Source organism: Equus caballus, chromosome 2 (genome assembly GCF_041296265.1).
Source record: "Equus caballus isolate H_3958 breed thoroughbred chromosome 2, TB-T2T, whole genome shotgun sequence".
In the NCBI taxonomy this organism is placed as follows: Eukaryota; Metazoa; Chordata; class Mammalia; order Perissodactyla; family Equidae; genus Equus; species Equus caballus.
The window spans coordinates 57713842-57729185 of NC_091685.1; the positions used below are offsets into that span (position 1 = coordinate 57713842).

General features: G+C 55.4%; 1 protein-coding gene across 4 annotated transcripts in view; it reads right to left on the minus strand.

The window, feature by feature from the left end:
* BIN3 (bridging integrator 3) overlaps positions 1 to 15344 on the minus strand; it is a 56505-nt gene that overhangs the window by 9953 nt on the left and 31208 nt on the right. For 3 of the 4 annotated variants that reach the window (XM_005607672.4, XM_070261260.1, XM_070261261.1), the window contains 7 exons: positions 14785 to 14825; positions 14314 to 14375; positions 10758 to 10894; positions 10141 to 10181; positions 4298 to 4439; positions 3983 to 4117; positions 71 to 1007 (listed from right to left, as the gene is read on the minus strand). In XM_005607672.4, the coding sequence (XP_005607729.1) occupies positions 861 to 1007; positions 3983 to 4117; positions 4298 to 4439; positions 10141 to 10181; positions 10758 to 10894; positions 14314 to 14375; positions 14785 to 14825 (705 nt within the window). In that variant the 3' untranslated portion in view covers positions 71 to 860. Of the gene's footprint in view, positions 1 to 70; positions 1008 to 3982; positions 4118 to 4297; positions 4440 to 10140; positions 10182 to 10757; positions 10895 to 14313; positions 14376 to 14784; positions 14826 to 15344 lie in introns of those variants that run through there. The other variant, XM_023636156.2, reaches the window with a different exon arrangement.

Here is a 15344-nt window from a genome sequence, read left to right on the forward strand (position 1 = left end):
AGCAGGGGGCAGCATAACCCTGACAAAAACCTGGGGCGGCTCGCCCCTCCTCTCCTTAGTTACAGCACAATACTATGTGGAAATTTTATTTAAAACTTTACTTGAAAAAATAAAATTCCAAATATTCAGGTGAGACACAAACCCACTGTTGTTGCTTTGAGGCCTGTGAATCAGTCTATGTGACATTCTGTGTGATTGATTGATAGGGTATTTATATGAATTGAGTCCTGATTTCTTTGGGAACCTACAAGACTTGGGGCTCTTCCTTGCACTTGACCTAAGGGATAGAAGTGGGCTAAGCCAGCCTTTGTTGTGCTGGAAGGCTGGAGTGAGGGGCCTGTCAGGACTGAAGGACCACAGCTCTCACATTCCCCAGGGCAGTGTCACAGGCCTCGCCCAAAAAAGATGAGTCTGAAGTGGAAAGGCAGCGAGCGTGGCTGGACTCCCCAGGATGTGCCTTTTGGAGGTAGACGTTATCCCAACCATGCAAGCATGGCCAAGACCTTGAGTGAGCTGACAGAGCCCGTGCCCTCTGAAGGTGAAGGCTGGGAGCTTGCTCTGGCCCTACGCCAGGATGCACTTTGGACGGTCCTTTTGGAAATGAGGCGGCTCCTGCATTGCTTTCTGCATGCTTACCTCTCTGCAAGCTCTTGGCTATGGGTGGGGAGACGGCAGCCTGTTTGGGGCTCTCGGTGCCAGGCTTATTCCAAAGGGCTGGTGAGGTAGAGCAGGAGCTGCCACTATCCCCATACTTATTCCGGGCAGGGCCTTTTGCTGGCTGACCCTTTAGTCTAAGCTTGAAAAGGACAAAGACTAGAGAGGCTGACTTATGACCCCAGGGTCTTCGAGGGAGTGGGGACTCAATCATCAGCCACAATAGAGAGGGCTCTGAGCTCGCTTAGTTTCGCCTCATTCTCCTGTTCCCGCTGCTCGTCTGGGTGGCCAGGCTGGTCAAGCTGTTGAGTCAGGTCTCCGAAGATCTTATGCATTTCAGAGTAGTACACGACCTGGGGTGGGAGGCAGGAGGAAGTTGGCAGGTGCTGGGCTCCCAGGGTACCAAGCCCTGACAGCACCACACCCCCTGGGCACAGCAGGACTGGTGGGGCCAGAGAACCCCAGTCCGCTGCTGTTCCCGAAAGCAGAGCTCCGTGAGCTGAGCAAAGGGGGCTGGTTTCCACTTTTCCCTCCACCACTGCCCTGCCCTTCCGCCCGTCTTCCTAAACGGCACAGCAACCAGGGAGGAGTGAAGCCGGTGCCTGAAGTCTTTCAGGAATGTGCACTGCCTGGGGTGGCAGTGAGTCAAAGGGGGAGGGAAGCAGCAGGTTCTTGTGAGGTGGGAGGTGGTGGAGCTCCCGAAGCAGCTGAGGGCTAAGGGCTGTGGAGGAGACACGGGGCCGGGGGCAGTGAGAGGACCCTTTGTGGGTCCTGGGGAGGCTAGGGAGTCAGGCACTGAATAGGGGCTTACTGCTTTACAGAAGCTGGGAGAAGCTGGAAGCTTCTGTTCATGGGAGAGGGCATGGCTGGCTCCCACGGCATGTCTCTCAGTCTTTAAAGAGTCAGTCTTTAGAAGTAAAGGGGAGGGCTGGCCCCGTGGCCGAGCGGTTAAGTTCGTGTGCTCCGCTTCGGTGGCCCAGGGTTTTGCTGGTTTGGATCCTGGGTGTGGATGTGGCACTGCTCATCAAGCCATGCTGAGGCGGCATCCCACGTGCCACAACTAGAAGGACCCACAACTATGTATCAGAGGGCTTTGGGGAGAAAAAGGAGAAACAAAACCTTAAAAAAAAAAAAGGGAGTAAAGGTGAGAAAGGCGACACCTTCCTAGCCTTCTGCTGCTTCCCACTCGTCCCACCGTGAATCACTGCCTGAGTGGGGTAGCTAGGAAAACGGCTGATGCCAAGCTCCTTCCGTGTTTCCCTCTGTGTAGGCCCCAGAAGTGGGACAGGAGAGGCGATAAGAGTGAGGCGGGGCATGCCGAGGAATGGGGGAGACCCACAGCAACTCCCAGATGGCCGAGGACTGCTGAGACCCAGGGCCTGAGCTGGCCCAGGACGGGCTCTTCCAGGGGAGGAAGATGGGCCATTTCTGCCTGTCTCCACCTCATGGCAAATGAAAGTCTGTACTTTCACGAAAGTGCCCCACACTATTCAAATACCCCTAAATTTTATCACCCTCAGCTGCAAGTTGTCTCCAGGGAGAAGGAACTCAACTTCTACTCCAGACCCCGGGAGTGCTGTCACTGGCAAGGCAAGCCTGAGTGGCAGGTTTGGTGGCAAGGCTCTGGCTGAGCTGCTTCTGAGGAATTGTCTCCCACAGCTAGGTTTCCCCTGGGCTGAAGGGAGCTAAATCAAGGTCTTCACCTCAGGGGACAGGGCCTGGGCTAGTGCTCGGGAGGGTGGGGGATGGCCCCTTCCCCGCAACTCCCTGCTGAGAGCCGAGAGCTGCACTGCTGGCTGAGTCACTAGGAATGCTCACTTCTCCAGTGACTAATGGCAATGGCAGCCGCGGCAGGGGGAGGCTGGTGCTGAGGAGGCAGTAAACAACCCCCAGCCACCCTGCTGCCTGGTTACAGGGAATCTCTAGCCCCCAAACTGCTCCAACCTGGGCACCCTGAAGCCTGGGCACCCTGGAGCTTCCTCCTGTGAGCAACAGCATGCAGGGGGCAGGGCAGCATGCAGGGGGCTGGGAGGCTGGGAGCAGGAGCCATGATGACGTAGGAGAGGGAAGGCACAGATGTCCTTAAACACATTCCTTCCAGGGCCCAGGGTGAAGCTGCTGGAAGGAAGCCCCCCTCCAGGGGCAAGGCTCTCAGGGCAAGTGTGGGAACCCCCTACTCCCTTGTGCACATTAGTTCTCTGCCTCATTTTCCCCTAATGACCAAGCACACGGTCACTAACAAGTCCCAGCTCCAACATCAATCCTGCTCAGGGTTCCTGATCCCAGGTGTATGGCCCCCTGGGTTTTGTGTTTGCTAAAGATGGCAGGCAGGCTGGGAGGGAGGTTTTCCTTGGCTGCCTGCAATTGTGGACACTGCAAGGAATGACAGTGTCCACTGGAGGGCGCCAGATACCCAGGCCAAGAGCAGGAGTGGGCTGGAGGTGGACAGGATGAGTGAGTCTTTAGCTTTGTTACTTGGTGGGAAAGGTGGCAGGATGCAGAGCACCTGCAGTCAGCTAGGGGTCCCACATGGAGACCTCTTGGCTTTAGCACCTCAAACTTTTCTCTTTTACAAGCGGGGAGAATAATCCCTGCTATTGGCTAGAAGAACGGGGGCGGTTTGCGGGGCAAGGAGGGCAGGAGCTACACCCGAGCACAAACTCTGTGTGCTTACACCCTAGAGTAGCAGGAGACACAGGGTCTTGGCCTGTGTGCAGCAACCCTGAAGCTGCCTGGCCCCAGTGCTACACTGGGCACGTCCACCCACGCCCAGCCTGCCTTTCCACTGGAAGGGGCACCACGGTCCGGCACCCAGGCAGGGGCCCTGACATGGCTCTCCCCTGGGTTCAGGGACCCCTCCACAGGTGACTAGCTCCATCAACAGACGAGGACTAATTATGGTTTAGGGGGTGCAGGGTCCTCAGAAAAGGGCTTTCATCCTTGACCTCCTGAGCACGCCAGGCAGAGAACCCACCCATTGAAACGAGGTGCAGAAGGGGCAGCCTGGTTCTTCCTGCTGCTGCTGGTGAAATGTGAGAGGCAGAGAGGAGTCGAGGGAAGAACCATTAAGCAAAAAGGAACCTCATCCCAGGGCTGGGATTAACCAAAGAGCAATATAGGGACCCAAGCAGAAGTTCCAGCAAACGCCCAAAGTCTGTCACCAGAGGCCCCTGGATTCCCTTCCTTGGGGGGATGTTGACTCTGCAGAGAATGGCTAGGTCACCCTTCCGGGGGGGAGCAGCATGAGACATGTCTACAAAGCCCAGGACTATCTCCCAAGGGAAAAGTGTTGGGCCATCCTCTGGGGCGGGGTGGGGCGTGGCCTCACCTGTGCTCGGATCAGGGACTCAAAGCTGGGCTGGAAGTAGTCCAGGCGGCTGTTGTAGAACCGCGGCATCTCATCCAGGAGCTGCTTGTTCTTGGCCTCAAAGTCATCCCGCACAGGCCGAAGCTCTTCTCGGGCCTGGGGAACAAGACCCTGGATGTCACAGTGTCACTGGCTTATCCAGTGTCCCTGCTGTGGGGTATCAGGACGTCTGGTGCCTTGGCCACACAGCCCCAGAGTTGGTACCCAGGTGGAGAAACTTGCCAGGTGTAACCACGTGGCCCGCTGTCCGCCCCCAGCTCTTCTTCGCCTTGGTACCTGGTGGAGTTTGGCCAGCACTGGCCCTGTCTTCTCCTTCTCCTCATACTTCTCCACCTTGGCCTGCAGTCTCCTGTAGTCCTGCAAGGCCTGTTCCCGCCGTTTCACAGCCATGTTGAGGCTTGGGAAGACACTGCCAAACCTGCAGGACATAGCTGGGTTGGATACGGGCTTGTTCCTGGAGCTGCATCCAGAAATACATATTGAGTGCCTACTAAGTGCCAGACCCTTTCCTAGGTCTTGGGGATTTCACTGTGAACGAGACAGAGAGGCCCTGGCCCCTGTGGAGCTCATGCTACTGAGAATGCTGTCTTGGGGTAAGCCAAAGGAGAGAAGACAGGGCTAGGGGGTCACTCCACTGACCAGAGGATGACAGTGCGTCACAAACGCATGCCACTTATGCACCACTGCCCCCTTACCTACCCATCTCGTGTGACCCTGTGCCACTTTACCGAGACCTGAGATAGAGCATGGCAGAGCTGAAGACTCCATGGAAGTCATCTGTCGAACATCTTCTTTTAAAACAATGAAAGCAACTGAGGCCAGAGAGATGGCATCACCTGTCCAAGGTCGCAATTAGGTAGTGATGGTCCAGCAGAGAACTCAAGTGTCCCAGCAGGTGACAGAACTGCAATCAGAACCTACTCCTGGCCTGTTCTACCAGCTGAGCACAGGAAAAGTAGGAATCTTTTGCTTCTGCCATTGAAATGGCCAAACTGTCAAACCAGATGTTTGAGGAAAATGACTCAAGGACCTCTTCCTACCCCACTGGGACTAAAAAGGACCATAAGGGAATGCTCAGAGGAGTGGGCCGCTCAGAAAGAGCAGTGGCAGAGGCTTTGGCATTTTTGGCCGTTGTGGGCATAATCTTTGTGACCAGTGTCATCTTTAACTGGGAAGGGCAATGCTGTCTTGAGACTGACGCAGGGCAGGACTGCATCCGAGGCAGGGACGCTGCATTTCCCGTGATTCACGGGTGTGGGAGATGGCAAGGCAAACCTGCAAGCAGCTTTTCTGAAACTGGGCAGGAGAAGATGGGGCAACTTCCCTGATGGCAAAGCCTGAGGGGCAGGAGGTGCTGTCACTGCTGCTGGAGGGCTTGGTGGCAGAGGCGTCTACCACACAAGCTGGGAGCTCGAGCAGCTGGTGGAGATCCGGCCATGTATCTGAGGAACATGACGGCGCAGTGGTTATCTGGGGTTGAGAAGCATGGAGTGGGCGGACCAGGACCAGGAGAAGAGTCAGTTCCTCCTGGAGCAACCCGGAGAAGACAAAAGACGGGGGCAGGAATGAGGTATGAGGTCGGACTCTCCTCACTGGGACCTCAATCAGTTGCTGATTTCAGCCTTTCACAAGTGCTCAGAGCCAGGAGGGTGTCTCTAAGAGCATGGGTCATCACCAGGTCGTTCAGATACCACATGAAGAATGACTTGCCAAGTCTGCCTCTCAAAAGTACATGACCATCAACTTGGTTTTTAAAAGTCTCAACAAGTCCAGAGTATGTGTGACATAAGAGTAATGAATACTTTTGCCAGAGAATAGAGAACATAAATTTGACCAAAGCATTAAATGCCCCAAACACAGCTATAGACCCAGGGAGTAAGGAGATTCTGATGAAACAAAGGGCTTATCCCTGAGAAAGGCTGCTAACACAAATTCTTCTAACTTGATGCGTGTCCCTGATAGGCTCCCTACCCCACTGGAAATGCTAAAGAAGTGGGCAAGAAGCCACACTTCTCTGAACCCTGTCACGTGCCCCGCACACAGCGGTCAAATCAGTATTTGAATGACTTGCCAGGCAGAAGATGTAGGCCTACGTGGTGCTGTGCAAACTGGATACGGGGACTGCCACCTCCAGGACAAATGGTCCCCCTGGAGAAGGTGTGAACAGGTGAAACCTTGGGCAGGAGCTGGCCTCACTGCTTTTGCCTCAGGCAGTTTCTATGATGGGGTCTCAGTTGCTAGGTGAACCCCTCTCTCTTCCTGGGAGGAGCGTGACCAGCAGCTGAGAAGCGTGTGGCTCAAAGGAACAGGTACAGTTGGGCCTGAGAAGCCACTACGCTACCTCCCCCTCCACCCCAACTGGACAAGGGGTTTCCAGCAGCCACCCTGATTCTCTTGTTAGAAGCAACCTGCTGCTTGGGTGGTCCCAGTGCCTGGCCTCTGCTGTCTATTTGGCTGGGTGCTGGCACAGAGACAGGAAGAGAAAGAGAGACAGGCAGAGAGGCACAAAGTGGAGGGTTTTCTTGCCTTGCCACAATCCCATCACTTGGAGCTCCTCTTCTCAGGAAGGAGGGCACCGCAATGGATGCAGCAGTGTGTGTGTGGCGTATCGCACAGGTACGAGACAGGATTACCAGCCTGCTGGTCGGCCGCCAGCTCTTGTATCTTGGCTAACCCTCTAACCCCTTCCCTCAGTTGTCAGCTGGGGTTTATGTCCAGGGCCAGGGACCGATAGCCAGGAACGCTGACTAAATGCAGGGACTGGATCAGCCACAAAGGAAACAGAAATCCAACCCCAGGGCCAAGGCCGGGGCCGCGAGGTGTAAGGAAGGCAGGATCCAGGCTTACAGCTCTCCACGCAGTGCCAGGCAGCCTCAAGGGATGGGTGGTGCAGACGGGCTGCGTCTACAGGACACTGCCTTCAGCCTTCTGGAAGTAAGGTCGCCTGTCCTCTGCAGGGAGCACACGGCTGCAGTGAAAACTGCTGCCAGCTGCTCATCAGACCCTCCACGACAACCATTCTTCACCATTCTCACAAGAACCCCTCACAGTCAAAGCAAGAGGCCACAGAAGGCTCTGATGGCTTAGTTTACCATTCATGGGACACGAATCATTGCCACCTGGGTGGCCTTCACCCTGGCTTCGGGACTCCCTAGGGGTAGGGGCAGGAGTCATGCCCTTCTCACATTAAAGTGGGGAAACTAAGGTCAGGCAGGGAGATCCGACAGTGTATTCTGAGGCAGCTGACAAGAGCGAGGATGAACACTCTGATCTTCGGCTGCAGGGTCCTACCCCTCTGAGGCTCCACCTCCCCATTTTCTACTCAGAAGCAACAGAACGGACTTTGCCAGCTCCATGTGTTGGGCGGTATGTCGGGCAGTATAAATACTGCGGTGCTGTGCGACGAGGGTGGTTTGTCCAGTAGCAGGGCCCCCCAGATGTGGAGGGCGGTAGTACCTTCCTCCATCTGTCGGCCAGAGGAAGGAAGTCATCAGGGAAGTGAGGACAAGCGTAGGCTGGTCCCCAGTGCCTGGACCCCTCATGGACATGCCCCTGGAACCCTAAAGAGGTACCTGCTGACTGCACCTGACGAGGATGGGAGCAAAGCTCACCTGCGGCATGAAGTCTGCACTTGTACTGGGCTGCCACCAAGAAACAAGGCTGGAAAGCCAGCCCTTTTCTGCTGAGTTCCCTGTTCCTCCCCTGATCATCAGTAGTGAGGTGGAACACGGAAGTCCTTGGGACAGGGCCCTAGGATAGGCTCCGTCCCCACATGCAGCTCACCCGGCCACTTCAGCCCCCTGAGGCCTCCCTCCCCTGCTCCTGAGCACTGACTGTGCCATCCCAAGAGTTCAGTTCCGCTCTCCCTTTCCATGATGGGTAAAGAGACTCAGAGGAACAGGGACCTAGCCAACAAGGTCATGGGTCGGGCGGGGGCAGGCTGGGACTGCCCATCCCGCATGTCCATTGAACTGCACCACCTTGGCAGTTATACTACTGGTCCCTTTTCTTGAGAATACCATCATGGCTTCTGCACTGGATCATAAGCTCCTGAAGTCTGCATTACGTCTATCCTCAAGGAAGGGAGAACAGGGCCAGGCCCACACCAGGCACACGCTGAAGCTCTCCCCACGGCGGCTGCCCGTTTCTTGCCTGTCCTAAGGTTCAACAGCAAACTGCCTCCCCTGGGTGAGCGTGGGGTGAAGAGGCAGCGATAAAGGGAGGAGGGAAAGGAGGAGGGAGAGAGAGGCCGGCTGGGAGGTGGGCTGGGAGCAGCCGGCCCTGGTGGGGAATGCCTGCCATTCCTCAATCTGTGCCCACACAGCCGGGATCTTCCACCCACCAGGAAAGGGAAATTGAAAGCATCCCCATCCGACCATGTGAACACAGCCCAGAGACTGGGGGATTAGAGGCCGAGCCCCTGGGGGAGGCTGGGGGCGGTAGGGTGGCCATGTGGCAATGTTCCTCATCAGAGGACAGGAAAGCTGCAGTTTCCTGTTTCCGGTGCTGGGGTCCCTGGGAGCTGCTCTCCTGCCAAGAGGAGGCAACAGGCAGTGCCGGTTTCATGTGGTCGGGGGAGATCACATGTCGGCTCTGGGATGCAGAGAAGCCGACCGGTAGCCAGGCAGGCCCGGGGGGCTCATGCAGAGGTCAGCGGATCTGCTTCGGAGATGGTGCCTGCCCCCTCTGCCACTCACCCACCTTCCTGGCAGGTGGTGGGCTGCTAGGGAGGTGGGAAGCAGCCGGGATTTCTCTCCATGTGGCTCCAGAAGCTGGGCGTCAGATTTCAAGGCCTCCTCGTTGGTTGTGAAATCGAGACAGGAGTCAGTCCCCCAGTTCTCTGAGCTGGTGCCCCCTGCCCAGCTCTGCCAGCCAACCATGTGTATCCATGGCAGCCTCTGTGGCAGCCCCCTGGGACCCTCGTGTGCAGGGTCTGCTCTGCCTGTGATCCTTCCCACCCAGCTCTTAACTGTTGGTCCTGGAGACTGGGTCAGAAAGCCACAAGCAATGGAGCTCCTTTTGACACCTCCCTCCTGAACCACTGGCCTCCTCGGCACCCAGCCCCTCACCTCATGTGACCCTTCGACCTGGGGCTGAGCAGAGGCTACGGAGCAGGGGCAAATCCCTTCCCATGCGAGGCTCAGCCTCCCTGCCATGGCTGAGCCTCCAGACAGCCTGAGCTCAGAAAGAGCTTTCCCTGGCCCCAGCCCCTGGACCTACACAGGATGAAGAGCTCAACAACCCCGACACTAGGGCTAGAGGATCAGAACCTGCTCTCTTCATCTCCCGCTGGGCCCTGGGCCAGGCCTAATGGTAATGAGCAGAGCCTCATTACCGGGCCCTGGCGAGGCGACTGCCAGGGACCACCACAGAAGAGGTAATAAAGCGCAGCTGCCGGGCGGGAGCAGGGGCCTTTCTAGGTCACAGCCTGTTTGGGAGAGGCTGAGGGAAGGAGATGAAGTGATTCGGGAGCTTCAAGGCAATGCTCCTGCCTGTCCCCCTGGCCCACCCCTGAGGGAACCCAGGGAATAGGCTTGTCTGATCACTGACCAGAGCCTGCCCGACAGAAGATGAGTCTCACAGAAGAATTTCTGACCCTGACAGGTCACGAGTTAGGGGACCTTCCCAGGCGGGACCCCGCTGCTGGCCCTTCCCCATATGCGGCCACCCCCACATTTCAAAAGCTGACTGCTGCAGGCAGCTGCTCTCCCAATCCGGCTGCGAGATGAAAGGCCTTGCTCATCCCCGCTGAGGGCTGGCCAAGACCTCTGCTAGCTTAACTCAGCGAGCTTTGCTCCCAATGGTTTCCAGTCAGGAACAAAGGGGAAAATGAAAAATGACCACTGGAGCAACTGCCAGCTGCTGTGGAGGGTCAGGAGGCCCTCCCATCACTGAGCGCCTCTGGGCAAGGCGGGTGCTCTGCAGCCACCAGGAGTCTCAATCCCGGGGCCACAGATCATGTAGCCGGCATCCCCGCAGTTTCCCGTCAGCCCATGTGAGTCTGTGACAGGCTGCTAGAAACGATATTCAGTCCCCAAGTGGCCAGTTGACCTGTCTTTCCAAAAGAGCCCTGAGCCTAGTTCCCCAAGGCCCATGGTGCCCGGCTGATCTTTACTCACTTTTTTAAGGGTTCGATCACGGTCTTTTGAATCTGGTTCACCTGTAAAAAGAAAAACCATTGACATCAAAACTGGGAGGAAGTCAGACCCCTTGTAAAAGGGGAGGCTCCCAGTTCCTGAGAAGGGAGACCGGTCGGGGTACCCCAAGAGCCCCAGGCAGGGAGGAGACCACAGCAGGCAGGTGAAGTGGGGAACCCCTAACTCTGCAGCTGAAGCAGGGCGGAGATGATGACCAGGAAGCCTGAAGGGCAACAAGGAGCACTGTCCTTGTCCCTGGTCAGTTCGCATTCTGCCAGCTGCTGTCCGCCAAGGCTGATAATGACCTTGCTCAGCGAGGAGGCTGGCTGGGCAACTACAGAAAGTTCGAGGGGCTACGGGTGGGCAGAGCTGACCTGAGTCTCCTTCACGGACTCACAGTGTGTGGTGCGAGCTCATGGGAGCCACAGGAAGCACCTAGTGCTGACGCATGTCAGCCAGGAAAGAGCTCATAGGGCTTGGGACAGAGGCCTCAGAGGGCTGAGGGTGCCCAAAGAGGACACGGAGCCCTGTGAGGACTCCATGCGGGCACCCCACCCAGACAGAAGCCACGAGAGGCGGGGAACCAAGGCCCCAGTCACCTTTTCCTGGTTGAAGGCATCCATCCGCTTCATGGCCGTGTCCAGGGCTGTCACCATGTTCAGAAAGTCCTGGTCTTGCTCACAGAGAGGATTGGAGAGCAAGTCCAAGGATATCTTCACAGCAGATTTGGACATGGCTGTAAGAAGTCAAAGCTCAGTGAGCCTGTGAAGGGACAGGCTTCAACGTCCTGTCCTCAGGACTCCCTGCCCTCCCTTGGTCCAGGGGCCTGCTCCCGGATCACCTCTACCTGCCGCCACAGGCCGCAAAAACGACAAAGTACCGCAAAGCCATGAGACATTAGTCTTCATTGTATAATGTTCATTCCTGACCAACTTGTGCTGTTCTGGGTAATTCTTTTGAGCAGTTTTACCTGTTGTGGTAATCTAATTTTCCAAACTCAGGGTTAGAACAGAATCATCTGGGTGGGAAGCTGTAAGAAATGCAGATTTCTAGCTCCAAAGATTCTAATTCAGTAAGTCTGGAATCCAGGAATATATATTTTTAAACAACTTTCCAGGCGGTTCAGACGTGCAGCCTGGTTTGGGCCTCCCCAGCAGACAAGAGTAACAGTGCTCCACACCAGGGCCGGCCGACTCGCCGTAAAGGGCCAGAGACTCAAATGCCAGGCTTTGCGGGCTGCATGGGATCTGTTACAACTACCAACTCTGCCACGGCCGGTACCTGAAGAGTGCGTGTGGCTGTGTTCCAACAAAACTGTACTGACCAAACTAGGTGAGATTAGGTGTAGCGAGGGAACCCCTGGTTTCAGTGACATCCAGTAATCAGAGCAGCTCTCCATCCTGCCTCTGCCAGAGTTCGCATGCACCCACTGTCGTCCATAGGGCTCAAACAGCCCAGGAGATATCTAGGGTAGATGTATTTTGGTTCCATTTTATGGATGAGGGTGAGGCTCAGGAGAGTTTGTAACTCCTCCCAGGTTGGACAGCTGCAAGCGCTGAGCCAAGACTAGATCCTGGGCAGCCGCCTCCCCAGCCACTGCTCTCCTGGTGACCCGGCCTGGGGAAAGCAGTGGCGGGCCCCGAGAGGCTCTGATGGGGTGTCTGCTTACATTGTTACAGGTCTTCTCTGTGCCCACTGCTCCGTGGATGGAGACTGCTGCCCTGCTGCAGCCTTGTGCATGTGTTTAGGTGCCTGTTCGAGAGATAGGGAGCCTGGAAGTCACAGAACAGCTCAGAGGCAGGATGGAGACTTGTGGGCAGTTTTGGAGTTCTTGATCCCATACAGGTTTTCAAGTCTCCATTATTTGCAAACAAAATTCTAGAGGAACAGGAAGATAGGCTGGGGAAGGGCCATGCTTGTGCCATAGTGTCTGTTCCAGTTTCAGACTCTCATGGGAAAACACGGTTTTGAATGTGTTTCTTACCATTTTATGTCATTGAATTGAAGATGCTATCATTTTTAAGACATACCATTATTGTATAAACCACTAAGAAAAAAAAATGCTGCCAATTAAAACAGAACACACTATCAAGTGTTAGGGCACCTTGATTTCAGAGATGTTAAATGTCAAAAAAGGTCTCAGAATCAAAGAAATAAGGGCCACTTTCCAGTTAAACACAGATGTGACCTCCCCTCGCACTCCATGTGAGGAGCAAGTAGCCCCAAGCCCAGGGTTCCAGGAGGAAGGGCCCGCCTCTACATTTTGAGTGGGAGAAACAGAAACCAGAGGGTCCCTCCTCACCCAGGCCCCTCTGCATGCCAGCAAAGAAGCCCAGAATGGATGACTGGCTACCCAGAGCACTGTCCTGGGGCTTCTCTTGAATCGAATTTGGAAGCATGCTGCAGGCACCCAGCAAAAGAGCAAAATGTGAGAGAAGCTTGGAAGTGTAAACTCCGCAGAGATGCTGAAGCAATGGAGGAAACCGCTCTTTAAATAAATCTGCAAAGTGACTCTGTAGGCTTAGGAGCAAACATCACGTGTAGCCCGACTGGACAATGAAACGGTCTTCATAGACAACATAATTGAAAGAATAAAAACCTGGACAAAACTGGAAATGTTTTTGGAAAATTTCTTCCATTAATTTTTTTTAGTATTTGAGGAAAAAAACCAGAAAACCCTCAGGGGGTGGGGGGAAAGACTTTCTTCCCAACTTTCCTTTTTTTTCCTAAAGCCTTCACCTCTTCATGCCTTTGTCTCTTTCTTTGCTCGAAACTTCCCAAGTCAGTTCACAGCCTGTGTCCCCTCAGGCAATTAGCCACTGGTGTAGTACTGTGTCTGCAATCCTTCCCCAGGACATCACGGCCCTGCGGGCACAGCAGGGCGCTGTGGCCTCTGCTCTCCTCCGGGCTAGCTCACACTCCTCATTCTGCCTCTGCAGGGACAGCGGAGGGGCCTGGTCAGCCCAGCACAAACTGGGAGGCTGGTGGTCTTTGAACCTAGAGAGAGTGAGGGTCTTGGGCTTCCACGTGGGTCTCTGGAGCCCTGATACCACCTCGGAATGTAAGAGTCAACAGAGATCCAACAGGCACTGGTCACACCCGGGATGACCTTGTTTTGGAACCACAGCTTGGGGTTTTAGATATTGTCCAGGCAGCTCAGGAGATTCCAAGATCAGGAAGGGTATAATTTGAGTCCCCTCAATTGTTTGGAGCAGTGGTTCTCAAAGTGGGGTCCCTGGACCAGCTGCATCAGCATTGCCTGGGAAATTATTAGAAACCCAGATTTTCAGGCCTTGCCCAGACCTGATGAATTGCAAAGGCTCGGGGCAGGGAGGCCGGGGGGGGCGCAATCCGCATTGTAGGGAGCCCTCCAGTGACTCAGATGCACCAACATGCGAGGCTCTCTGCATGGACTGTGACTTGGGTCTTGTGATGGGCTGAGGCACCACTGCTTCAGGAGGGCTTTCGCTGCCCAGACTCCACTTCTGACTTGGGGCAGAGGAGGCCAAGGAGGCTCCAGGGGCCCCACGTTTATCCTGATTTCTTTGTTGGAACACTACGCTCTCTGTAGCCAGACTCCATTTCATGGATCCTTGATGTTGTACTTGCTTCCAAAGTCGCTCACTATGAAAACAACTACCTTCCTTCATTTATACTCTGCTGGTGCAGCTGTCTGGAGAAGTAGGAAGCAAAGGCAGCAATAGGGCCAGCATCTCCCTCACTGGAAAGGCAGTGGGGAATGACAAAGACGTGACCCAGGTAACGCAGAACCACTGATGAAACGAGTGACAGAGGGACTCCAAAATCAGACCCTTGGCCTGCTACACACAGTCTGGAGACGCTAGGCGCCAGGAGTGAGAGGTGGCCACATCAGAGCGGCCCGTGTCCTCTGGACGAGCAGCGGTATGAGCACCTGCAGCACCAGCCTTGGGAGCTGGGGCTCCGTGCAGGCAGGCAGTGCCTCCGGCTGCAGTGGGGACAGTGGTGGTGGTGAACTGCTAAGTGAAGCGTGACCTCAAGCCACTTCTCAGGGACATCTGTCAGGCATCTACTAAGTGTATGTACTTCAAACCCAGCCCGAAAGTGACTGAGGGTGGAGTGCAACCCTTTCTGCCCGGCCCAGTCCAGGTCAGTCACAGGGGCAGTGCCACCTACCTAGGTCAGCATCGGTGCTCTTCTTCATGTCCTTCTGCAGCCTCTTGGTCTGCTCCTCCAGCCTGCAAGGCAGCGGCACAGGCCTGGGTACCTGGCATCGCCAACTACCTTTTGGCCCCTTTTCTTTGTGTCTACCTGAGTTAAGCCCAACCTGACACTCTGGAATGCCTGCTGGGAGGAGAAGGGGCCCTGCCTTCTCTGTGGGGATTTTCCCCACTGACGGAAGGGCCACTACAAGCTCTGCATGGAGCCAAGCACCCAAAGACTACGAGCGAACGACTGTCACACAGCCAGCAGTTGGGGGAGAATTTCTGGCACGTGGTGACCTGCGTTGCCCTCAGCTCCCAGGGTGCAACGAGCAGCCCACTAACAGCTGGTGAGCAGAAGGGGCAGTGTTGGACATGAGACCTGGCAGAAGGCTCTCGTCTTTCTCTGACCCCGCACCCCATCCTTCTGGGTTTTGACACTCACTGCTGAAGTTTTCCATACTCCCTTTCAAAGTCTCTCTCCACCTGTAATGAAAGAGATAACTCAATCATCGGAGAAATGACAACACATTGGAAAAAATCTGCTAGCCTCCTGAAACTGCCTCCCCCAGTCTGCAGAAAACAACGCCGTCCAGTCCATACAAGCCCCGGCAGATCTTTAACCACACAGTACCCCTGTGTTCCCAAATTAATTAAGTGTTTGATTTAGCGTGAAAAGACTCTCCTCCCATGGGCCAGCCAGGCAAGTACCGCGGATTATGGCTCTGTTCTTCTGCCACAGGGGGCGAGGCGCCAAGCTGTGTTCCCTCTTCTCACCCTCCCGTCCTGTGGCAGGTGAGGTGCTAGGAATGTGACTGAAACCCATGCAGGGAGGCAGCAGGGTACAGAGGAAAGCGGGCGGGTCTGGAGTTGGCACAGTCTCAGCCACTTAGCAGCTCTGAGCCGGAGCAGGTCACCTTCCCGTCACAGCCCTGTTTCCTCACAGGTCCTACCACCTGCTAGGTTCAGGGTGGATCAAGAAAGATCATGTGTCCATGCTCTGAA